General features: G+C 34.1%; 2 protein-coding genes across 3 annotated transcripts in view; one reads left to right on the top strand and one right to left on the bottom strand.

Moving 5' to 3' along the window:
- Positions 1–25,894, top strand: part of LOC136781030 (uncharacterized) — a 49,511-nt gene that overhangs the window by 1,663 nt on the left and 21,954 nt on the right. The window contains exons 2-3 of one of the 2 annotated variants that reach the window (XM_066739692.1): positions 5,590–5,786; positions 21,426–21,637. In XM_066739692.1, coding sequence (XP_066595789.1) covers positions 5,693–5,786; positions 21,426–21,637 — 306 coding nt within the window. In that variant the 5' untranslated portion in view covers positions 5,590–5,692. Of the gene's footprint in view, positions 1–5,589; positions 5,787–21,422; positions 21,638–25,894 lie in introns of both variants that reach the window. The other variant, XM_066739691.1, reaches the window with a different exon arrangement.
- Positions 22,054–24,370, bottom strand: LOC136781044 (odorant receptor 49a-like). Its single transcript, XM_066739715.1, has 9 exons — positions 24,216–24,370; positions 24,021–24,134; positions 23,834–23,951; positions 23,483–23,747; positions 23,236–23,349; positions 22,728–22,833; positions 22,539–22,651; positions 22,323–22,455; positions 22,054–22,229 (listed from the first exon to the last, which is right to left on the bottom strand). Exons 1-9 carry the CDS (start codon positions 24,363–24,365, stop codon positions 22,179–22,181), a joined length of 1,164 nt encoding a protein of 387 aa, XP_066595812.1. The 5' UTR covers positions 24,366–24,370; the 3' UTR covers positions 22,054–22,178.

Raw genomic sequence — 25,894 nt, 5'->3', positions numbered from 1 at the left:
TTATCAAGTTGATGCCAGTAATTTGTTCCCATGCATAGTTCGGTTGCCCTAATTACTCAATAGTAAATCAACGAGCTTCTTAATTGTTTGCCTAGTATACTTGCTCTTTTTTATATTAATGTACAATTCTCCCTTTCGTCTTTCAATGATAATTTTTCCTTTTTGCTATTCACCCGTGTGTATAGCAAAGATACACATAATGAAGTCAAATTGTTTAAATTTACACGTATATATAAGCACGTAGTAAGTTCTCGTATCAACTATAAATGCATAAACAGTTTTAACTTATTTTTTCACATGGTCTTTGCATCATTGGCTGTTGCAATTTCCTGAAATCTAAAATATAAAAAAAATAAAATAATGAGTGGTTTAAATGAACTAATTAGTATATCAATTTCAAAGAGAGATAATGCAGTTATTTGGAATTCCACGCGCGTTACGCAATTATATTTAGCACAAATTAATGAGAATACACGAGAAACGCTTTTATAGTGCGAAACGTTCGTTACGATGATAACGTTTGGTAAAGGATTATAATAGAAAAGTGCAGTGTTAATCAATGTTAGACAGTGTATGGATCAGAGTGCGAATGTGTGTGTATATGTGTTAGTTTGCGAGTGTCGGGGTCAAGTCGTTAACCTGCTGCATGGTTGGCGAGCTACGAGATACGAGCTGCGAGCTACGAACTGAAAACCTGCTGTTTCAATTCGTTGCCCGAGGGTGTCATGATTGTTACACGGTCGTACATTGATTCCAATCAATTAGCAGCGAGTGCGTGCAATTGTCCCTTGTATTACACTGTCGAGTGTTGTACAATCCAAAGACTCGAGATTTCTTTTTAAAATTCCTCCTCCCTTTACGTCGTTTTGTTTTTATTCGCATCGGAGATTTTACAAAAATTAAACCAGTTTCAATAAAATAGAAAATTACCAACGTGATGTAACGAAGCGAATTATTTTCTCTCTGGGGAATTACAGAAATTGGATGTGCAAAGTGTACAAAAATCTAATGGAAAGACACTATATTGTTCATGGCACAGTGAAATTAATGTGTATTATCGATTAATATGCTAAAGAGGGTGTATGAATAATATCGACGTTACGAATACTGTATTTTAATGCAAATATGTGAGATTAATTGTGTAATTATTATAATTGCGTATACTCTTCATTTCGAGTAAAGTATAGAGATAGGTTCGAATAAATGATAGAGGTCGAATTGCAAGGATGCTATAATATGGAGCAGTGTAAGAGAATTTGGAGAGACGCTAGAAAAAGAAAAGGAAATAATACGCACAAATTAAAATATAAGAAATATTGATTATAGGAAGAAAGAGAGAGAAAGATAGTAGAGGATTTGCACCTCTTATATTAATTACAGAAGGTTAACGCGTTAATCACAAGGGTGGAAACCAAAGGGGTTCAACGAGAAAGAAAAATTCTCCGAGTGAAAGAAACAGCAATAAAGTTGGCGTAGACATTTTTGTAGCTTCTACTTATAACGTTCTCCTTAAAATTCTCTTTTACTTTATTCCTCTTCTATATTACTAGATTCTAGTTTGTTTGTTGGTTTTCCATATGTATTAATTTTTATTTTTAAAAATAGTAGTGCGTTTGCAAAATGTAAAAGAAATATTAATGGGGGAATAAAATTAAATAGTATATGCATTATTGATTAATATGCTAAGGAGGGAATATGAATAATATCGACATTATAAATATCGTATTTAAATGTAAATAGGTGAGATTAATTCGTGTAATTATTATTTAGAGTACACTAACAAAGGGTCAGAAGTAATGGAGGTCGAATTGCAGGAAACTGAATGTGGGACAATGTGAGAGAACGCTTGAAAAAGGAAAGGAAATAAGACAAAAATAGAAATATAGAAATTCTTTGTTATAAGGAAAGAGAGAATAGGGGATTTAAACATTGTATATTAATCAAAGAAGGTTAACGCGTTAATAATAGCGATGGAAAATAACGTAGTCCAACCAGAAAGCAAAATTCTGTAGATATAAAAAACAGTAGTAAAGCTGATACCGAAATTTTTGTGTTGCTTTTGCCTACCTTACTTTCGTTCAGATTTGTTTTTTGGTTGCCCTTCCACTGTTTTTCATTTATTGAATTCCGCGTTGTTTGGTAGATTTCCACTTGTGTTAATTTTTGCTTTGGGAAATTCCAATGTTTACGTTTGCAAAATACATAGAAAAAATAATGGAATAGTTAAATTAATCTATGTTATCGATTAATGTGCTTAGAAGTGGATGTGAGTAATATCGACATTATAAATAATATATTTGAATGTAAATAGGTGAAATCAATTTGTGCAACTATTAAAATGTGTATGTACTATCGATCCGGAGTAGCGTAGTTTAACGTTAGGTTCGAATTGATAGAGGTCGAATTGTAGGAAAGGTAATGTGGAATAACGTGAGAGAATTTGGAGAGAACGCTTGGAGGAGGATTGGAAATAAGATTAAAATGTATAAGGAAATACTGATTGTAAAGAGAGAGAGAGAGAGAGAGAGAGAGAGAGAGAGAGAGAGAGAGAGAGAGAGAAGGATTTGAACCTCGTATTGGCTCGTATATTAATCACAGGAAATTAACGCGTTAATGACAAAGATAAAGAGCAACGTGGTTGATTGAGATAGAGAAAATCCGCAGGTGAAGCAGCAACAAAAAACTTGGTGCCAAAATTTGTGCTGCTTCTGCCTACCTCACTCTCATTGCACATTTTTTTTTGTTGCCTCTCCAAGCAGGTCGGGGATGTTTTATTTTTCGTTACTCGCTTTTTCCCCCAGTCGACGCGTTCACCTCTCAAGTTCGGGCGTGCATGCACAGGGCCCTTCAGGCTTTCCGTTCTAAAGTTTTCCTCCGCCTAAAATCCGGACGTTGGAAGAGCCAGATGGAGATGCCTGGCGGTGGCTGGGTATACTACCTTGCGCTAGCTTGAAAAGTGGCCAGTAAAAGAACCGAAAGACTCGAGAAAACGAGGTTACAACTGAAAGAAGCTTGTGTTGTCTAAAAGGAACAGCGTGTAAAAGGAATTTTGACCTTCCTTTTTTTATACTCTGGTCTCGCTAAAATATACCCATTAGTTTCCCGAGAATTCTCCCTTACTAATGCTTGACCCGTTCCACTCGAGTAGTAGAATCTGTCGTCTGAATTACTGATTCGTACTACTCTTACAATTTTCCTTATATTCCTAACGAGAGGAACAATTGTATTTTCTTCGAATCGCATCGACTCAGACGCTGTTAAATGATTTATTGATCGTTTTGAATACTATTTTGAAACACTCTGTGCTCGTTAAATATGGGATAACAGAAAGAATTATCGAAGAAGAGTGTACGTGCTATGCTAGAGTAATTGTGCAGCAAAGTATGGAAAATAGCGAAACAATGTTACCACGTGACACAGATTGGAAAAATACCAATGAATGCTCTCTTTATTCTGGAATTCCGATTGCGGTATTCAAACGCCATTTTCATTATACATTCCATTCAGTTTTTACTTGCCGTAAGAGCAGTCTAGCTAAAGTAGAATAAAGCGAGCAAATTTATACTTTTGCTTCTCGTTTTACGGATAAGAGTCGGCGGGGATGGTGGTTGGGGTGGGGGTTAGGGATGACTTCCTGAAACTTGGCTTATATACGTTAAATTGCAGTATTCGTGCGAATTTCGCCTTAGGATTTCACCAAATGGCCCTGCGCGGCTATTTCATTTTTCTCCTTTTTTTTGTTTTTATTATACTACATGAAAAGTCTACTAAACATTCTAGACTATTTTAGCCTCGATATGAAAGATTTATTTATTTGGTAGTTTCTCAATGTTGGAATAATATACATATTATTATTTTATTCATATTAGAGTGGATGGAAATTAATTAAGAATATTCAGTAAATAAAATATATAAGCATATTATTCTCCTTTTTGTTTTTATTATACATGAAAAGTTTACTGAGCATTTTGGCCTATTGTTTAGTGAGTTTTGTTAGCTCTGTAGCAGTGTATTTGATATTAGTTTTGTTCGAATTAGAATGGATAGAAATTAATTGGGAGTATTCAGCAAATAAAATACATAGCTTTTTTCTGCTTTTTTATGCTTACCATACATGAAGAATTTATTCAATATTGTAGATCACTGTTCAGTGATTTATACTATAGCTGCAGTAATGTATTTATTTATACTGTCAGTTTATCCGAATTAAAATAGGTAGAAATTAATTGAAAGTGTTCAGCTATAAAATATATAGCTAACGGTAACAATAGTCACGTCTTAGTTGCGGTTTTCGATGGTGATATTCGTGTTAGAATTTGGCTGGAGTTTGCAAGCGTGAATATACATCAAAATGACGAAATGCCGAAGGGGGATCCACAAATGGAATACTCGTAGGGCTATGGTTGGAATTGGTTATAGGACTTGCAAAATAGCTGACCATTCATGATCGCGTATGCGAAATAATCGCTGAATACGTAAAGTCTTCCTGTTTTCTCATTTTTCTACAACTTACTACAATATTGCTATCTTTAACTTTTCCTTAAAATTTTCTCAAGCAATTTTCTGTATTAGATCTTATAAATCCCTTTATTATTGTGGTTTATAACTTTCATGTTACTAATATAATTATTTTGGAAATTTTATATATGTATAAGTAATACAATAATAAAATTTTACAATATTGTTATAAGGGTTAGTGATAAACGTTAAATTTTTCTTTTCTCTATTTACCATGTCTTTTCAATTATGGAACAGATTTAATCGTATTTTAATATCTCTGTTATGTATATACTCTAATAGCATTTATTAACATTGTAGATAGTTTAGATACTGAAAATGTTTCTACTGAACAATATAATACACCTATTGTATAAGGGCACATTCAATATAAGCTGGCCTAACTAGCCACTATCAACCAATATGTCACAGTTAGTTAGCACAATTAGTACAGTTAATTAGATATAGGGACACTTTGGTCCTAAGCTGCTCAAGCCTTTCTGGCTACTTGAGAGGAGAATAATGTGATAACGTATCAGTTTATGATATATAGTGTCCACTACATAATATTAAACTAATCGATTATACTGATAACATACAGGATTTTTCTATAATAATAGCTATGTCATTGTGTTATACGACTTATAGCACTTATACACATACTATATGTTATAATATTCAATAAAATCTTAGATCATTAATTTTTAAAAATTAACATAGCTTTACATTTTGTTAATATTATTATAGTGAGTAGTGCTATAGTCAAATATCACAAAGTCTCCTATACACAGCCTTTAAATAAATAATTTATACATCCAGCTTTATCTCGTTTACTAACCCTTGTAAATCACTGAATTAATTAAAAAAAAAAAGTAATTTTTACCACTAAATTCTAAATTAAAAAATCTTACACGCAATTTTCAATATTAAAATTTTAAAGTTAGTTTCGAAAAGAATGAATTATTATTAAAAAGGAAAATTATATTAACAAAGGATTGTCAAGTTACTATAATTTCTGTTATATGAAACATTTTTGATTGATTTCACTGGTAAAGAGAGACTAATTTGAGGGGATTTGGTGATTGTTCGCAGAAGCTGCCGCAAATGAGGCTGGGGGAGGAGTTCGAGGAGGCGGATTGACAGTTCCTCCGAGGAGGGGTGAGATAAGGGAAAGCAATAGCAGCTCTGGGAAACGATGGCTGCACAGCCGGCGGGTTTAGGAGGTTGGACACTCCTGGCCCTCGGCATCCTCGTCTTAGCCACCCCCAGTCCTGCCTCTATCCGCAGGGGTAAGTCCAGATTAATCTTCCACCATACAAACTCAACTGGATTAGCTTTCTGTAAACAGGGTTAATCTGCATTAACCCTCGAAACAAACTTTCCGCCCCACCATACACTTTATAATTATAATATTATTTTGTACTATATATAGTAAGAAAAAATATTTCGTTCAAATAAATGTTTATTTGACAAATTGTCAATTTTCCAACAAAGATTAATTTAGAATCAGGTAATTTATTTTTTGTGCAAAGCATTTGCTTTAATTTTTTCTCCAAGTAGTGAAAGTAAGAAACTATCTATCTTCATTGCTACCAGAAATAATATAATTACATCATAATTAACCCTTTCACTGTCCCAAACGTAGTATATACATATGTGTACGTTTGTCAGAGAATTTATTCTGTGCTAATTATAATTATTACTAGGTAATACGTAAAATAAATTATTTCAAAATTTAAATTATGACATTTTCGTTATATAGTAACAAGCTGATATGTACACTTTTAACAGATGAAAATGGAAACTTAACACGAGCAGCGTTAACAGCTGTCTGGTAAATTGGCAATGAAAGAGTTAATTATATTAATTGCATATCGCCCGATGGAAATAATATATATTTAATTATTATATTACGAGCGGAAAATTTACTGGAAGAAAATCGAGCTTAATTTCACAGCACATTTTCCTATATAGAAAAAAGACTTGAATAGGCAAACGAGCACATGAGACGCGTGTTTCTCAGCAAGTGAAATCGTCGGCAGGGGTTAAAGTCACATTAGCTTTTTGCTCGTAGTAAAGAAAAAAAAAAAACGCGTAAAACGTAATACGCTGTGGTAAATGGAAAAATTTTCCCGATGGGGGAAAAAGCGAGGGTTGATAAAGCTTGGTGAATGATATTCGCGTGCTTTTCAAACGCTTTCGAGCGTGCACGCGATAAAAGCTCACTGCGAGAAAATGTTGTTCCATACCCTCCCCTTCTTAACTCTCGCGTCAGGCCCACTCAGACGTTATTATTCTGAAAATACGGTCATTTATCCAATCTCCTTAATAGTTTTTTGCATAACGTCCTCGTTAATGAATTCGGAGTAATTAAAAATTGGCGAAAATGTATATAATACGTATTTAATTTTGTTTAACTTTTCAACCATTCTACTCCGTCGTGTTAATAAAATTCGTATCTGCAATTTTTCATATTTTCAGTTTATGACACCTGTATATATTCATTTTCACTTTGTATATATATGTACTCGTGAGATTCCGATTTTTTATTTGGACTTTTTCAGCGATCTATATCACTTAAATTTTTGTTCAACCATTCACGAACGTGTACTTTAATTTATTAATGTTCAAATATTTCGAAATATCATAAATGTCAGTTATGACTTTAATTCTTAACACGGTAGTAACTGTTCTATAAATAAATAACGAGAAAGATATAAGGAGGGAATTAAGATGTTATCACAAGAAAATTGTTTCTTAATGGTATAAAACTGAATTTATATATCATTTATGTTCTTGAAACGATCACTATCTTAAGAAACTATTCTTAGATGTTCGTAATTCAAATAAAATATAATTAATCCAATTAATATTCGCTATTTTTAATCAGACATTTACTTAGTGCTAAACGATTCATAGATTTGTTTAATTTATATCACTTTTTGATTATCATTAGCTAATATTTCTCTCCATGTACTGAAATTAGTGATACGAGTCAATAATTTACATCACTTATGATCATGATTAAAATAATAAACAGTCTGATAGAGAATTAGTGTATACGAGTGTATATTTATTCTCATTTTCGATTTGACTTAGAGGCTTTCTGTTTTATTCATCTCCTTTTTACAATGGAAGCACCATTTTGCTCGTAAACTGCATGAATGAAATTTTAATGAGCGTGCAGAGAAAATATTTGACAACCCAGTCAGATACATTCAGTGGTGCAAGCTTAAATTCATCCGTGCAAGTTCATAGAGCAAATAAAACAAAGCAAGTTATGTCGGGTTAAGCTTGCGGTGTTGCCAAAACTTACTGCACGCACGCATCTTCCATTGTTGATTTAATGCAATTTTCCAGGAATATTAAGTCCTCTTGAAAATTATCATCTCAAACATTCACCAAAAATCTGTTAACTAAGGAAATTTTATGCACGAATAAATTTAATACTAAGGTTTTAAGAAAAGACTATATTTCATATTTAGAAAATATTAGTATAGAGATTTTATTATAAAATAAGCTTACTGCACGTACGTGCCTTGTAATGTTGTATAATTTACCACGAATATTTAAATTCTTTTGCAAATTATCATTCTAAAGCACTCACTAGACATATTTCAGCTGAGTTAATTTTATACAAGAATAAATTGAAATAAATTCTAATTTAAAATATATTTTATAAAAGAATTATGTTTAATCTCTAAAAAAAAAAAAAAAATCTGACTATAAAGATTTTATCCCAAAAATGCTCGCGCTGGATTGAAGCATATAAATATCTCTTTTTTATCTTTTGAGCTGATTGGGATTGATAAACTGGTGATTCGCAGAAAAGCTTTTTTAAAAGATTGCAGGCAATGATAAATATTTAAACGCCCTATATCTTTTAGAGAAGCAGTAGCGAGGGTTTATAATTATTTGGACAAAGTTTAAATAATTAATTTTTCCCTACGTAAAGGGTCGTCGCGTCGATCAGTTCTAGCAATGCTCGTGTTCGCAAATGTCAACTTTACTCTGGTGATTTATTGGACGCGACAATCCAGCAGGCTGTGGGCCAGCAGGACACGTCTGAATTATGTAATCCCCATCGGTGTTCATTCGCATCCCCCTTTACCCTTGTTACCTCATCACCATCCCAAAACTATTTTCACCTGCCAGTAAAGCTTTTTTTTATTTCATTAAACTGAAAGTTCATTTTGAAGTTTAACCCTCTGCGCTGATATTGGTTTCTGTATTAATTATAAGGAATGAGTTACAAAAAACAAGTAACGTTGTGATTTTTACTTTTTTACGATATGTATAGTATTTTTTTAATCGTTGATCTATTTTCAAAGAATCAGTATATGTTTTGTTCAAACACAAAAGTCTCTTTGATAGTTAAATATTAAAAAAAAGTACATTGGAATTTTATTCAAAGTTTTTGATAAAAATTGAAAGCTTCCACGCATGTACCGATAAAGGAAATAAGCAATGCTTTCAGCTTTTCCATGCAAATTAAAATTGTTTATTGTTGTTTTTAGTTTATCTAGTCTTTTTCCTTCTACATCCCCTTGTTATGACTTACTGGATTATTTTTCAATGTAAATTCATTGTCGTAACATTTTCCTTTATAACGTAGCCAGTAGCGAAGCCAATATTTTCTGCCCAAGAGACTCTCGTAACAATTAATCGAATAACTTTGAATAAATTGATACAGAATAGTATATATTATAAAATGAAATAAAAGAAAAAATCATTTTGTCACTTTTTATTTATTTTTCTTATCGTAAACTCACTGATAATGTTTATAAAACAGTAGAATAATTACCTCGTATATTAATCACTCTATTCTCCTTCCTTCCTTTAATCGTCTTCAAAAATACAACAATAATTGTACCATTTTTTATTTATGTTTTATTATAAATTTGCTAATAAATATATACAAAAGTGTCGAGTATTATTTGTTATAAAAATATTTCATATATTTATCACTTCATTCTCTTGCTTTTCTTTAAATTTATTCCTGTACAACAACTAAACCGACAAATCTAAAAAGTTTTCAAGATTTTCGCACGTATCGTGTAAAGGAAAGTTGAAACACGGTTGTTCAGAGGATTTTTAAGCTGACCAGGTGCTTCCTTAGAACTAACCGAGGATCCGCTCGATCTTCTTTCACGGCAAAGTTCGCTTCGCGGGAAGTTCTTCCCGCTACAATAGAGACTGGCCAGAGATTTAAAACTTGAGACCTAAGAAGCGATAGTGATGCTTGTTGAACTTTTACCTGCGGCCGATTTGCGTGGTGAGGTTAACCAGAAAATCGAGCGTTAATTCACCACTAAATCACCTGCGTTTAATTCTATATATAACATTATTTGTACTGATTCCCATTGGTTCATGAAAATTTTTTCCTCTGAACAATGAAGACTAACCAGAGATTTAAAACTTGAGACCTAAGAAGCGATAGTGATGCTTGTTGAACTTTTCCTGCAGTCGATTTGCGTGGTGCGGTTAACCAGAAAATCGAGCTTTAATTCACCGCTGAACCATCTGCGGTAGTTCTACAGAATATGGAGTTTGAAAGCGAATAAAAATTATCTTCGCAAGCATTACAAAGATCAATTTTTTGCTTTAGATTTCTAACATTTCAAATAGGGAGTGGTTTTTAGTTAGTATTATGAAAGAAATTGATATCACTTATATTAGAGCTACAGAAATGCAAGTTTTTTACCCCATTGCCTCATTTTAAGTGATGCATCCTATAGGGTACTATGTGTTGACTCTCCATCAGTAGTATAAATCTATAATATTGTATACTGACCTCCTTTTTTATTAATATTTTTATACTATTATTCATTTAAAAATAGTTCAATATTACTATGCCCTAAAATAATCAATAATCACCATTCGATACTACTTTTTGTTTACTCATTGCATCATTGTTTTAACTTGCTAAACATTAACCAGCTCTTTCTATCAATATATCATAGTTTATTTTATTTAAAATTATTAAAAATCTAGAACAATTCAATTTAAAGTCAATCGCAGTAAAAAAAATATTTGATTCAAGTGAGTAAAAATTTAATTTGAATATTCAGTCGCTGGCAGTTTAAAACATGCTTGTATATGAGAATTCGTGTAATGGACACCAGAGGTGTGAGTGTGCGAGCTTCAGGAAGGGGTTGAAGTGAATTTAAGGGGGAGGGGAGGGCACGGTTGAAGAGGGATGAATCCTTATGAAGGAGAGCACACGGGGTTTCCAAACTCAGGAATGACGTGGAAGCGCGTCACGTCCGTTGAAACTTTTAATTAACATCTCATATTTATTCATAATACTCCGTCTAGGGAACTTTAGCGGAATGATGAAGCGTCTAGCGGCCTACTCTAATGTCAGATACGCTTCCGTTTATTCGCTTTTTATTTTATCACTCAATTTCCTCACTGAATCACTTCTCATTTAATATTTAGGAGGGAGTGTTGCAAAATTGTGCATTTTTTTAAAATCTGTTGTTTATCCGTAAATAAAAATTAATGATTTTGAAGAATGTCTACTGAAATATTAATTATTTTTAAAGTAAACATATCTTTAGTACACTGTACTTAATAAATGATATTGTTAATGCAAGAGAAGTTACATGCAGTTTTAAATAAAATATAATGTAACTATTTAATAATTAACTAAAGTTTTATCCTTATTTTGTAATAATTTGCAGCAAAATTCATTCTACTTTAAGAAATTCGTCTATCTTACATTCACTGCATTTCTTTGTAGATTTTGATAGTCCTATTATATATTTTTTAGTCAATCTGTAAGTTTCATCCCTTCAATCAGTTGGTTCCTCTCAGGTTTCCGGTAGTTTTGCACGCGGTAGACACTCCCCTGTTGCTTATCCTGGCGAAAGGCAAAAGTTTCAACTGCTGCCTCGGTCGCGATAAGGCATTCAGGATCATCCTGGTATCCCATGGCTGCAGCTTTTACCCAGTCCTGGGATTCGGCGAAACTTTCAATCCTGCCAAGTCAACGACGGCATACGAGAAATTTTACTAAGCAGCAATCCCTGGACAGTCTTGCCTGCTCTTTCCATCCTTTTCACCTTGCTGCTTATCCTGGTCTCCCCCCACTCTCTATAATACTTGTTGAATATTCAACGTCAGTCCATCCCTTGGAATTCATTTCACTTTTTCAAGGCCGAACAATCTAGCCTGCAGGATTCTTAAAATTACAATAATACAAAGGTATATACGAAAGAAAGTCCAGATCACTGTTCATTTTCCTCTCGATTCGTCCTAAAGAAATTTGTAGTTTTTCCAAAGGGATGAAAATATAAAGGCTGCTAGCAGATATAATTTATTAATAATATTTCTATTGATTAGAGAAAAGGATGTAACGAGATTAAAAGCTAAACATTTACAGTGATTACCAAAAATTGTTGCAATATGAGAAAGCATTAGATTTATAATAGCATTATGGATATTGGTTTAGAGCGAAAATAGCTCTTTCATCTTGATAGATGAAGGAATTAACGAATTTCGTGCAAAGTTGGGCAGCAGTATGGCAGGTAGCACTCTGCTAAATTCAAGCTTCATGATTTAATAATACGCAATGAGTGAAATTCTTGTTCATCTCTCTTTTCTCCCACCCCTCTCTCTCTCTCTCTCTCTCTCTCTCTCTCTCTTTTCAGTTAGGATCAACCTCTCGGCGAGGTCGCAACTTTTCCCGAAGGTCCCTTAGGAAAATTACATAGTTAATATTAAACATGGAAACTTTGTAAAACGCTTGCCCTATCACAGGCTAAAAAGATAAAGTTTTAAGTATAACCATTTAGCTTACATTTTAGCAGCTAGTGCTATCACACCTACCATTAATATATTGTATACAATTTATTGTGCAATTTGTTTTTGCAGGAGCTCATATATCTTATGTAAGATTGAATTAAATTTGGTAAAGAATATTATGTACATATAGCTAAGAATTAATTGGTAGCTTTTAAAAGAGGAGAAATTAATTAACAGTATATTATAAGTATTAAATATATAAATTATACAAGTAAAAATGCTCCATATTTTACGTATTGTATAATAGCTCTCTCATACAAGTTTTTACTCTATAAAAACGTCGATATTTAAGGATAATCTCAGCAGGAAGTTTTAGCAGTTATGTAACACCACACTAGACCTCATTTACATAGATGGCGTGCTAAAACTTTTGCTGGAAAATGTCTTTATATGTTGGCTACGTAAAAAGAAATTTTAATTATTCTTAGCACGCTATTTTTAAACAGCCCTGCATTTTTTATATTACCTTTTCATACTTCCTCACACCTAAACCTATTATCACTGCATAGTCTCTTAAAGTTTTCTCCACACATCACTTTTATCATTAATTTTTTGCAAATCTCAAATTTCTTTCCTTCCTACATGTATATTTTTTTCAGCTTTTTTAAGTAACAGCAATTAAAAGATTCCCATTATAAATAATTTTATAACTATCAATATTTCGACATTGTTTTCACAGTTATAAGTTGCCAAGCGTTCGATTGGCACTCAAAGTTTTAAGTTTTCGAAGGACGGATAACACGAACGGGAAGCTGATCACCGGATGCAAGTGATGGCTTCGTCGTAATAACGAGCGACCCTCGAGGAAACAAGACCCTTCCGTGCATCATTTATTCGCCTCCTCCCCCACTGGCCACAAAATTATAAACGGCTAAAAGCAGGATTCTCGAGACCAGCTGACTCCAATATTTTTCCTAAATGTAAATTACACCTCTTACTTTGCAAATATCCGCTTCCTCGCTACTTTTTCTATTAAAATTTCTCAAAATAAACAAATGCAGAATCCAATTTAGTTTCATTATATAATTTAAATATAAAACATGTTTTGTTTATATATATATAAAATAACAATGTTTTAATAGTTATTTCATGTAAGACTTTACAATCTCTTTGTTTATCAAGAAGTAGCTGTGAATTTTGGCAAGAAGGAGATGAACATTTGTAGGAGTCGAAGAATAGTGTATGTTATATAGAATTTCAGTTGATGAAAGGATCGTTGTAAATGGGCGAAATGAAGCCAGATGAAACAGGAATCTGGATGTAGTTAGAGTTTATAGGGTGCCTATACACACACATGCGTAGATAAACTAGGCTATTTCTTTGTTATTCCTTCGTTTGTCTATTTTGACAAAAAGGGAGTGAAAATTTTTGGAGGGGGTAAAAACGTTGTGGAGATAAGTGAATAAAGTATATCAGGGTGAGGAGGAGGAGGAAGAAAATAGGTTGAGAATGGTGTATATTATATAGAATTTGAGTAGATGAAAGGATCGTTGTAAATAGGTGGGATGAAACGGCAAGCTGGATGTGTATGGCGGCAGTTTATAGGGCGTTTGCAGGGGAGGTAAACTTGGTCGTTTCAGCGGTGAAATGGGGGATAGGAATGTCCGTGGAAACTCGTGCAACCTCATGGAGGGCTATAGGTGAAAGCTCGTTCGTAGTGTGCACGAAAGTGCTTGGTGCAGCTTCATCGTCGTTTTCAGCGTCGTCATCCTCGTAGAGACCTCCTCTTCGTTTTCCATGTAACCCTTCATCCTAGTTCTCCTTATGACTAAACTCGTTGCTTGCTTCAGTTTTTCTCCTTCATCCCCCACTAATCGACGTCATTCTCATAGAACCCCTCTTCGTCCTTTTCCACGTAAAACCTCATTCTAGCTCTTCTCTCATTACTATCCTCGTTGTTCATCTAAATATTAATTTTTTCTTTTTACTCTTCTTGTCCTCCTCATTTTAGTCATCTCCCTCTAATCCACGTCATCCTCCTAGAACTCTTCTTCGTTTACCACGGTAACCTCTTATCTCGGTTCTCCCTAATACTATCCTCGTTTCTATCCAGTTTTTCTTCGTCTTCTCACGTTCTTATTCCCTCTGCCCTTTCCATCCTATAATAATCCCCCTCCAATCAACGATATTCTCTCAAATCTTCCCTTCGTTCCCAACCTAACCCCTATCAGTCTCATCAATTACCCCCATCATCGCCCTTCATACTCCGAATTTCTCTCCTTCATCTCCTTCCTGTATTATTCTTACCCCCCCCCCCCCCCCCTCTTCTTAATTATTCCATCCCTCCAATCGACGCCATTCTTCCTAAACTTCTCTTCGTTTTCCACGTAACCTCTCCTCCCACTCCTCCTCACCCTATCCTCCCTGCTTACACAAGTTTTCCTCCTTCACCTCCTTTTTCCACTCTTACACAGTTCTCCAATCGACGTCATACTCAATCTTCGACGTTCTATCACCACCCTCGTCGTTTCTCCGCACATTACGTGCTCACCGGTAACACCCGCTGGCCTCTCACTGTTTGCGGTTGTTTGCAGCTGAACTCTCAAGCTCAACTTGTAATCCCGCCTCGTAAATTAGGCCACGGTCTGCCCAAACCCTGCTGGCCCTATCGTAGCATTATATCTCGCGTACTTCGTATATACATATAGTATGGGAGGACTAGGAAAAGAGAGGGACGGAAACGCTAAGCCGCCAGCTTAAACGATCCTTTTAACAGCCACCTAATCCACACTTAATGCTGCCCAACGCTATTTTCTGCTTTACACCGCGTTTCACCCCCCTCACACCTTTCTCCACAATTCCCACCTGCGAGCACAATTGCACCTGCACGCTAGCTAAATTATAACCTTCCACCCTAACAAACCCTTCTCACCCCCATACTTCCACAATTGTTTCGAGAAAGTTGACAATTCATCCGCAGAAAAACTCACTATTTTCTACGCAAAATCGAATTTATTTAACATTCAGTATCGACGCTAAAACTCTATTATTTTTACGAAATTATTTCTCGAAAAAGCAGCGTATAAATCCTAGAGAAAAATAGCGTAGGTTATATGCAAAGGATGGCCATATTTTGGAAAGTTAAATAAAGTAAATATGAAAATTTATGAAAAAACAAAAAGTTTATTCTGAATAAAATATGAAGTATCTATTGTTTCTCCATTTCACACAAGCATAATTGATTTTTGTATACTTGATATTCGCAAAGTACACTTGAGAAAAATTTGTATTTTGTTGGTTACATTAGTTAATTCAATTAATTATTCTTTTAATTTCTCTAGTTAAAACTATATGTATTTTCTTGAAAGAAATGCTTTTCTCAGTTTATATTTGTTGCAAAAGGTGTAAAATACTTTATCATAAAGTACAAGTAGCAACCCTAGCTGTTATATCTATATCTATACGATTATCATATTATCTCCCGATACGACGTTTTCATTTTGCCACTTTCTATCGGATAGCTAGAGTTTTTCTATTATTTTTATTGATTTTCGTACTCTCTGTACAGCGAAATACCAATCGTCCGAAGGCCTCGGGTTTTCCCGTTCAACGATTTTTCAATCCTTCGTCACTGGACAAACTGTCCGAGCGAAAAGGGTTATTGACATTCTTTTTTTATCGGTTTCAACCCACACACATACATATATCTATATATATATAGTATAAAAGTAAATTCATTTGTCGCTTCGCTCGCCTTTCATCTCCAACCTGGACCCATTTGTTTCAAGCCTCCATAGCTTTTTGGCTTTAATTCCAAACCGAGCAGCTCCTGTCAACGTCGACCATTCCTTATTATTGCTCGCAGCCTGTACGAGGGAGAGCTTGATAGAGAAAAGAAGAGCGAATGATTGTGTTCCAAATAAAGGAGCATCGAAACGTTTGGGGGAAATACTAGTATCCCTTTGATACCTCGATGGGAATGCTTTATCCGCAGATTTTACTCTGAATAATTTTGTGAAACGGCTCGGGCGGAATCTTAACTTTAATTCTAAAGATGGAAAATTCGATTGGATAATTTTGAGAGAGAGAGAGAGAGAAAAAAGAGCAAATGACTGTTTCATTTGTAGAAGCTTTGAAACGTTTAGGAGAATCCCTAAAATCCCCTGATATCTTGTTAGAAAAGCTTATATCTGCAGGTTTTACTCTGAACAATTTTTGCAAGAGTCCATGAAGAGTTTTGGCTTTAATTTTAAAGATTGCTTACACTATGTACTTAGGAGAATTCGAATCAAAGGTTATGAGAGAAAAACAAGAGTAAATGATTGTTTTATTTGTAGGAACTTTTAAACATTTAGGGGAATCCTTCTGATATATTATTCTTAAAAGAGTTTACTGGTATATTATAAAAAAAAAACTGTTGGAGATTTTAGAGAGAAAAGGAGTTAGCAAGGATTAAAGGGATGCTATTATGGAGATGTGTAAGGAAAGGTGGTGTAGGGTGGGAATAGAGGGTGAAAAAGGAGAGAAAAATTTTTGGACTACGAGTGGAGTGAATCAGTGGTGTCCACTGAGCAGGAAACTCTTCATCCTGTACATTAATGAGATGGAGAAAAACTTGAGTAAAAAAGAGAAAAGAAGTTAATATGGGAAAATATGGAGGTTTATATATCTACAAAATTTTACGTGTTGAATAATTTCATGAAGGGTCAACCGATATTCATAAACGAATCTGTCGAGTCTCTTTTGTTGTAACCAGAATGAAAGTAACGCCTAAAGAATATTCGCTTGAAAAGTAATTTAAATAGTGTGAAATATGTCGTGAGTCGTCCCTGTTAATAAATCCGTGAGCATAGCTCGTTGGTCGATTAGAAATAAATTGCATCGAGCGACAAACTTTTCAATGGCTCCAATAAATATCTCTGTCGATAAACCGGATAAACCGAATGGAATAGCGATCGATTTTATTTTTCCATCGCATCCAGCTTAAAACGATCGCCCAGCGACTTCTGAATCTCGAGCAAATTTATTCACCCAAGGTTCAAATTAATCTTAATTAAAATCTGTCTGAAAATATCTGCGAAAGAAAAAGTTGACTCGAAAGTTTCATGGAAAAAGTTGGTGAATTTTTTCGATCCAAACGAATCGCAAAACCGACAGACTTTATTATTATTATTAGAAAATAGAGTGAGAAAGAAATATTAAAAATTTTTTAAAACTATTTTGGAGTAGAAAAAAAATTGAAAATGTAGGAGAAAGATTTTCTCAAATAAAGTATTACATAATCTTAGCAGAGCAAAAACGTGGTTTTTGCGGAATGAGTCGATTATGAAATGGATAAAAGCAGCTGGGAATTTACGTAATAAAAAGATGTCTTGCCGAGACTGTCATAAGTGGAAGCTTGCCAGCTGTGGAGATGGGGTCACAGGAGTTCACGATATAGGAAAGAGAAAGAGGAATTCTGGGAAAGGGTGTGAGAGAGAGAGAGAGAGAGAGAGTGAGAAGCAAAGAAGGGAGCAGACTGGGGTGGAAAGGGGGAATAAGGGAAAATGCTCGTACGATAAAACATTCATATTGACGTATCGTACTGTCGTGAGTCGAATTTTGAAGTTATCGAGTCACACGAGCCATCACGTTCCAGACAAATTTCATTTGCGTCCAAGCACGCGTCCGATTATTTTCACTCCCCCAACTTTTATCCCCCCCCCCCCCCCCGTGCCCAGTTCAGCCGCAGCATTTTCTTCTCCTGGCTCTCGCACGGCCCGCTTGCTTCTCACGATTGAATCCTCACTGCCAAGAATTCAATGGAGCCACTACAGTTTTCTCCTGCTTTTTCCAAACCCACGAGCTTACGCGAGTCGTGATAAAATAATTTTCATCCCCTTCGTTTTTAAAAATCATCGCGATGCATGTACCTGTGTGAGAATAAAATGAAGACGATTGAATCTTCACTGCTGAGAATTCAATGGAGCCATATAGTTTCCTCTTGCTTCTTTTAAATTCACAGGCTTATGCGAGACTCGATAAAATTTTTGTTATCCCCCCCCCCCCCCCCTAGAAAGCATCACGCTGTACATACTTTAAAGCTTTTATTTATAGGTATGTTCTATTCTCACGATTGAATCCTCACTGCCAAGAATTCAATGGAGCTACTATAGTGTTCACCTCCTTTTTCCAAACCGACGAGCTTACGTGCTATACGTGAGTTGTTATAAAATAATGTTTGTCTCTCCCCTCTCACTTTTAAAGATCTTTGTACAGTTTAAATATACTTGAGAACAAATAAAATTAGAATTTTTAACTATATCTTTTTTTCATCATTTAACACTTACTGCTAAGAATTTAATTTATTCACTATAGTTTTCCATTGCTTTTTTTAAACTCTGTTCTTTCAAATTTATGTACTACGCGAGTCATGAGAAAATATTTTTCATTCCTCTCCATTTTTAAAGCTCACAATGTGTTGTATATATATATATATATTTTAATAACAAATGAAGTTATCTTTTATGACTATATTATTTTTTCTAATTTCACAAGCTTGTATGGATCTTGATAAAATAATTTCCATCCCCTCTCGCATATACAAATCAAACTGTTGTATGTACCTAAGCACAAATAAAACTTTCATTTATAGCTGTGTTCGCCTTTTCATCATTTTTATCGAGTTTTCTCTTTTTCCACCTCTCGAAAATTGCAGGAAATCGTAAATTTCACGAAAAATGTTCTACCCACGCGTTAACTTTAATGCGGGTAGAAGAAATATAAAACTTCCAATTTGGTCCTATAGTATGAACATTTTTTTATAAAAATTTAACTTTCCCCCTACATTCGAATTAATACGGTAATTAGCTCTTGATAGCATCCCATGGGGAATCGATAAATACACATGAGATTTCAGAATTTGCATACGAAACTTTCATTAATCTTTAATTCTTCTCCCCAATTTTCTCCTCTCGTATCTGTTATTTTCAAACTGCTTGCTTTGGATACACAAATTTTGTTCAAAATAAACGACGAGCCTATGAAAAAGCTCAGAATTTAATACAGAGTTACAACCATAGGATTATTCAGTTTTTAAAAATATACAGGGTAGTCCACGTATTTTACCTTTCACTCCAAATACATTTATACATCTGAATAAATAAAATTTTGATCTACAAAAATTCAAAGTACCTCAACTTACAAAAATAAGAAACTAATACAACGTAACTACATAAGTTTTCTTTAACAACAAATTTAACTCAATTCATATTTTACAAATTATTTGCGGTGAATACGTTACGTTGAATATAAACTCTATAAACACACATATACACACACAAGGAATTTTGAGTTTTGATTAAACGACTCGAAGAGAAATAATGGAGGATCGAGGAAATAAAATCTGTTTTTCATTACTCTTTGGATCGAGAGGAATGGTATAGGTTTTACGTGTTGGCTGTGCTTTTGGCTGAAAAGCAGGAAGTTCCTGGATGATTAGGTTCTGGCTCATTTCAGCCCTTCTCTACCCCCCGCTCCCCCATAACTCTTTGGTACTTGGCCAAGATTCGGTGTCTAAACTTGCAACTGCTGGTGGAAATGCACGTTATTGGGAGGGTGAATACGAATTGGGAAGAAAGGGGAGGGGGTAGGGGGTATAACAAGGAGGTCGAATATCGATTATGTGCCTGAAACTTGTGATGCCTCGCCACCAATGGTGCACGAACTGTCGTTTCACCCTACCGCAGAAGGTTCTCTTGGAAACGAGAAGAAGATTACAGGCTGGAGCTTTACCTGCCTGTACCTACCCCAATCCCTCGCCTCACTCCCTTCATCCCTTAACCATCCACACTCTGGGATTCCTCGAACCTTTCAAAGTTTCCCTAGTTCTTTTAACTCTCTCTCTCTCTCTCTCTCCCTTTTCTTCCACATTTCTGTATGTCTCTGCTTCTCACTCTATCCCTCTATTTTTCTAGGTCTTTCTAACCAACTCTATCTCTACTCCACCCCCCCCCCCCCTCCCTTCTATCTCTCTCAGTCCTTTGCAAAGTGAATAAAAGCTCCCAGCCAATATACCTCGTGTTCCTTCCTTTGTCCAACAACTGAAAAATCCCTTATCTTGTTTTTCTTCCCACTACGTCTAACAACTGAAAGACCCCCTTTTGTGTTTTCTTCCTTCGTTTAACAGCTAAAAAATCTTCTTACCCCCTCCCTAGTTCTCCTCATTCCGTCTAACAAGGAGAAAATCCTCCTTACTTTTCCCATTTCATCCCCTTTCTTTCTCTCGTTTATTTACTCTCTGTCTATCTCACTTCTTCCTCGTGTTTTTTCATTCTTCGCTTATATCAGCCAAATGGTCTTCAATCTTTTCTCGCTCACTTTGCTTCTTTCGCTTTGTACCTTTTTCCCTTTCGTCTTTAATAGTTGCAAATTTTCCTCTCGTCCCCACCTCCATTATCTCTCTCTCTCTCTTTCTCTCTTTATTTCTCTGGTATCGAGTGTACAGTTCATTCGGTTACTTTATCCCTTTCTCTTTTCCACCTCTTACTTATTCAACGCTATCTTCAAGCATATTATTATCGTTGAATGTAACGTCACGTACCGAGCTATAAACTCATCTTTAACACCCAACCCAGCTTCGAAAAGCTCGACTCTGCTCTCATTCATGCGTGTGCTACCGTGCTCCAGCATTTTCCAACTAAATTTAACGGGAATACATGGTGGGACTCTTGCACCTTAACAAATATTAACTTGAAAAATATGATAACACATCGTTCGATATCTTATTTGATTCAATCATTTGTTATACGTAGTATTGGGGAAATAATTAGAAATTGTTATTTATAATATTTCAACGTCATATTTTGATATATATATATATATATCTATTTAATTTGCAATTCTACAAATATTAATAGGCAAGAATTTCTCACGTATAATCCAGCTCAACCCTCTCTCCCAAAGTAACGAACAATGATTGCTTTATAAATGACGTCGAGGATTTTCAGCAGGTCTCTCACTAACCTTTTAATAAAGCGTTGTTTTCTCTTTAAACACAGCAGCTATTATCGTATCTATCCCGACATAATCCCCTTTTAATTGGAACAACAGATCCAGACAAGATGATATTGAACGTTGATTCCAAATGTGTATAGTCAAGTTTGCTACATTTTGCTCGTTTCTTGATTGTTTTGCAGCAGACAGAGGTCACTGTAACAAAACTGTAGACATCTACGATGACGTGTCGAGCCCCTCAGTTACTCCCGAAAATTGGGGAAAGCCATTGACTTGCTGGTACCGCTTTCGAGCATTCAGAGGTACGCCAAGAGAATGGATTCTGAGGGTCAGATTCAAGAAATTCAAGGTTGGAGTACTGGAGAATGCGACTACTTGCTCGGGAGGTTTCCTTCAGGTTAGTAAAATGTAGTTTTTATTTAATTAACTGCACCAATCATTTTTCTACCACCAATTGCATAATTTTCTATAAAGAAAACTTGTCCAGAAAAATTATTATGAAATTATAGCTTTATCATATTTATCTTACCAAAGAAATAGGTGACAATTTTTTACCGCAGAGTTACAAGTTTGTTGAGCAAATAATAATTTACCCAAGACTTACAAGGTAAATGAGATAACAACAGTTTATCGCAAACTTGGAAGTTAAATAAGAAAACAGTTGTTTACCATAGTCTTAAAAGTTTAATTAAAAAGAAAATATTTGCCATAAACTTATTTATCTATCCTATTGTTAGTCGCGTAACAGTAACAACTTAAGAAAGCTGCAAAATATTATAACATTTTTGATATCTGAAATAATGAGATAAGAAATACAAAAAGGGATTAAAAAATTTTGCTTCAAGTGACTCTATTTAAGTGCTATTTTATAATGTATAAATGTAACAGGTATATTCTCTTTGAATGTTTTCCCTTGCACCATCGTGTTAATTCTCACGCTAGAGCATCTGTTTAAGCATCATAAAATATGAAAAGGCCGTTTGCAGTGTCTGCGAAACAATTTGCATGATAAAAGAAATAAAATCGAGAGGATAAATGGTAAAAGAAAACATTTATATAATATTAAAGATTTTCATTCGTACCATTCGAAAAGTATCGAAAGACAAATCGCTGAAGCTGTAGGCAGATATAGTGCAAGGATTTAAAGTTCTATTAAGTACGAATGGAATTAATTTTTGTAAATGTTGTGGATAACTGTACCAAGGGATGAGGTACCTGTCGAATAATTAAGAATAATTAATTGCATTGAGATAGTGTATCAAATAAGCAGGGAGATTTAACGAAAAAATTTTACTCACACTTTTTCGTTAATTTGCCCACTTATATCTATCAGTTTTTGGCCCAGTAAAGTACTTATGAATATAAAAAATAAAAGAATAATAAAGATTGCTATATCTCTGTAATTTGCCGTCTGCATACATAAAGAAAAAGAGGAAAACATTATAAAAGAAGAAATTAATTTATAGATCGATTTTAAGTATACTCACGCTATAGTTGTTCAATCTGTATAAATTAGGAGTGATAAGCAGTACAGTTGTTATTAACAATACTAAAAAGGCGAATCCGTAATAATTGTTTATCAAAGCCGCGTACCTCAGGAAATAATAATAATTTAGTAAATAAATATAGCTCCTGAAATTGTTTAAAAGAAACTACAAGAAAATATGCAAAGCCCCCTAATAGCATAGTATTATAAATAAACAATCCTTATATGGAAATAATGTATAAATAGTAAAAATTAAAGTGCATTTCCATAAATGACATACACAAAGTTTAAGGTGATACAAATTACTGGAAAATTCTAGATGCAACATCGAATATTCACGAGTATATGGTTGGAACAAAAATAAAGAAACACAGAAGCAGAAATCTCAAACTATAAAAAACTACAGATACGACTTCTATTCTTAACACAGAAGTATATTTATACCATTAAAGAGGCATTGCAAAATAAAGGCTAATTTAAAATATATTTGCTGTTGTAATAATAGTAACCTTAAAGCAATCTGGTGACGTTGCACACATAAATAAAAGGTCCGAGTTATTTCCAATAATTCCCCTGAGCTTTTTGAATAATTTTTATATTCGATGGCTTGATCCAAACGATATCTTGAACAAAATTAATAATACTTCTAGCTATGCTTTTACGTGTGACAGTAGTAAATGCACGTTAAGGATAAATTGAAAAGAAATAAAAAATAAGAGAAAGAAGAAAAGCGAAGAAAAATTATATACTTCTTACCCAAGGATGCTAAACATTCCAGAGACGTGTATCAAATGCATAGAAAAAACAGTCATTTGAGCTACCCCAAAAGCAAAACCCGTAATGAGTACAAGTGCAATGTGACCCATGACCAGATAGAAATGCTCATCCCTGTTGAAAAAGTGTTTTCCTTCAAATGGAAATATCCGAGGACGTGACTCATTAAGAGGCTTGAGAAAATCCAGAATTTGAGAGTAGAAAGTGGCGAATATCATGAATATTACTGCTCCAAATCCAGTAAGGTCTGAAAAAATCCTTTTGTAATTCTTCCTATAAAAATATCCTGAATTTTGTGAATATTTCAGATTTTATTGTTTATTTATTTTATACATATTACGAGCTTCGTGAAGCCATGACTCCATTTGGCATACAAACTCTTCAACTCATTCTCCTCCTCGTTTCTTTCCTGCATCCAATCCTCCTTAAGGAGTTTCCACAATTCTGCGTGCTTTTTTTTATCAGAATTTATCAAAATTATCAATGAAATTATTTATTTTTCCTCGAATATTTTCATTACCGTCTTCCTGTTAAATGAACCAGAGAACAATACAAGGACTATCAAGGTTGATATAAATGGTAAAGCTTCCATTATTTTGTTTAAATTAAATTTATCTTCGACCAGTTGTGCAATCTGAAATTTTACAAATATTAATAAAGATAATTATATGTTTCGATTAATATGTATCTACACTTAGAGGAACAAAACAATGACCTGAACACATATGGAATAAATCCATATAATTTGTAAGATAGTCCTACGAATCAGATATGTTCTAATATTCTGAAATGGCCAAAAACCTGTTAAACTAAGAGCTGCTCGATTAATGGTATAAAAAGAACTTTGTTCAAAATTGAAATCCATTTTCACTCGTGAGCCACGCTCCAATAATACTGATGTGAGCTCTTTTAAAAAGCATGCTAAACCACCAACACTCCACGTTCATCAAATATTGATATGTGTTATTAATGCGCTCCTCTCTGGCAAAACGCTTTTATTGGAAATCCAATAGCTGCCTCGCTAAAACTTGTATTTTCTTTCAACGATATTCCTCTCCTCGCAATACTTTATCGCACTTACAGAAAACTTTCTTAATGCACATTTTTCTCTTCCTACTATAAAAGGGATCATTAATGATTAATGGACATTTTACAGAGTGTATTATTTTCTTGATTTTTATCGCAAAGGAGAATTTGATCATGCGCAAATCACCAGTGCTGTGTATCTTGAATAAAATAGTTGGCTTCTCGCTACCGTAGAATTAACATCGATTAAAACCTTTTGCACAAAGCAATTATTTAAAAATAATATTTTATTATCAACTTGCATTATAAATTATTTTTCTCATTAATACCAATAAATAATATCTTGATTCCATGGCAAATAACAAAAAAATTAAAGAGTCGAAGCTGATCTTATCGATTGGTAAATTTATATTTATACAGGTAAAGTTGTAATAATTAAGATTCCAAGTACAACTACGATTGAAGCTAAAATTGTCTTACGTCGCACTATTTTTTAAACGTTTCACTTTTATTTTCCATCAATAGTTCCATCATTTGTTTTTAAAGTCCAATGTTTTTTTCGCAATTTTCCAAGGAGCTTTGTTGTTATCGCTAATCCTGCAGTTTTTAATGACATGAAAAAGTAGAAGGATGCGTTGGTAATCCCTAGAGGGTTTGGAAAGATACGGGGGAGTTCCAGTGGTCCCAGCTGGGGGTCATAAACAAAGCTTCTCCTACGATCCCCCAAGGTCTTTTGCACGGCTCCTATTGACTTGCTGCCGCCTCGTAAACAGCTAATCCCGATTTATACGTGTATATATATATATATATATATATATACACGTCTCTCGCATCTGCGCGAGCAATTCATGATTCGTGACTGATAAACATGATACGAGAGATTATTCGTGATTTCTCTCACCTTTACCACATAAAAAGCATTAATACTTAATAATACTATATCCAAATGACTGTGATATGAAAGCAACTTTCAGTTGATACATCAATACATTTATAGCATAAAAATTGTTAGTAAAATTACAAGTATAGCACAGTGAATTCTACACAATCAATAGTGAAAGTGAAAAAAAGGTGTGTGTAATTTTAAATAATTATTTCAACGATTCATATTAAAATTGCAATTAATTTTAGTGGATATTTAATATAATCTTATAACAAAATATATAAGGACATAAAATTAGCTTTTTATTTACTGTTTAATTTTGTATGAGACTTGTTTATATATTATACATATATGTTATATAAAAATCAGAAGTTCTTATTTCTGCAAAACAAATATGATGAGTACAGTGCATAAAAAGCTAATGATAAAAAAGTAAATGTATAAATAAGGGAGGGAAATGTGGAGGATAAGAGCAAAATTGTAGT

The sequence above is a fragment of the Prorops nasuta genome, unplaced genomic scaffold (assembly GCF_024137725.1).
Source record: "Prorops nasuta isolate Cenicafe-Biocafe unplaced genomic scaffold, Cenicafe_Pnas_1.2 PNAS00021, whole genome shotgun sequence".
NCBI classification, from domain to species: Eukaryota; Metazoa; Arthropoda; class Insecta; order Hymenoptera; family Bethylidae; genus Prorops; species Prorops nasuta.
Note: the sequence above shows the minus strand (reverse complement) of the source record. Positions and strands in the feature narration are given on the sequence as shown.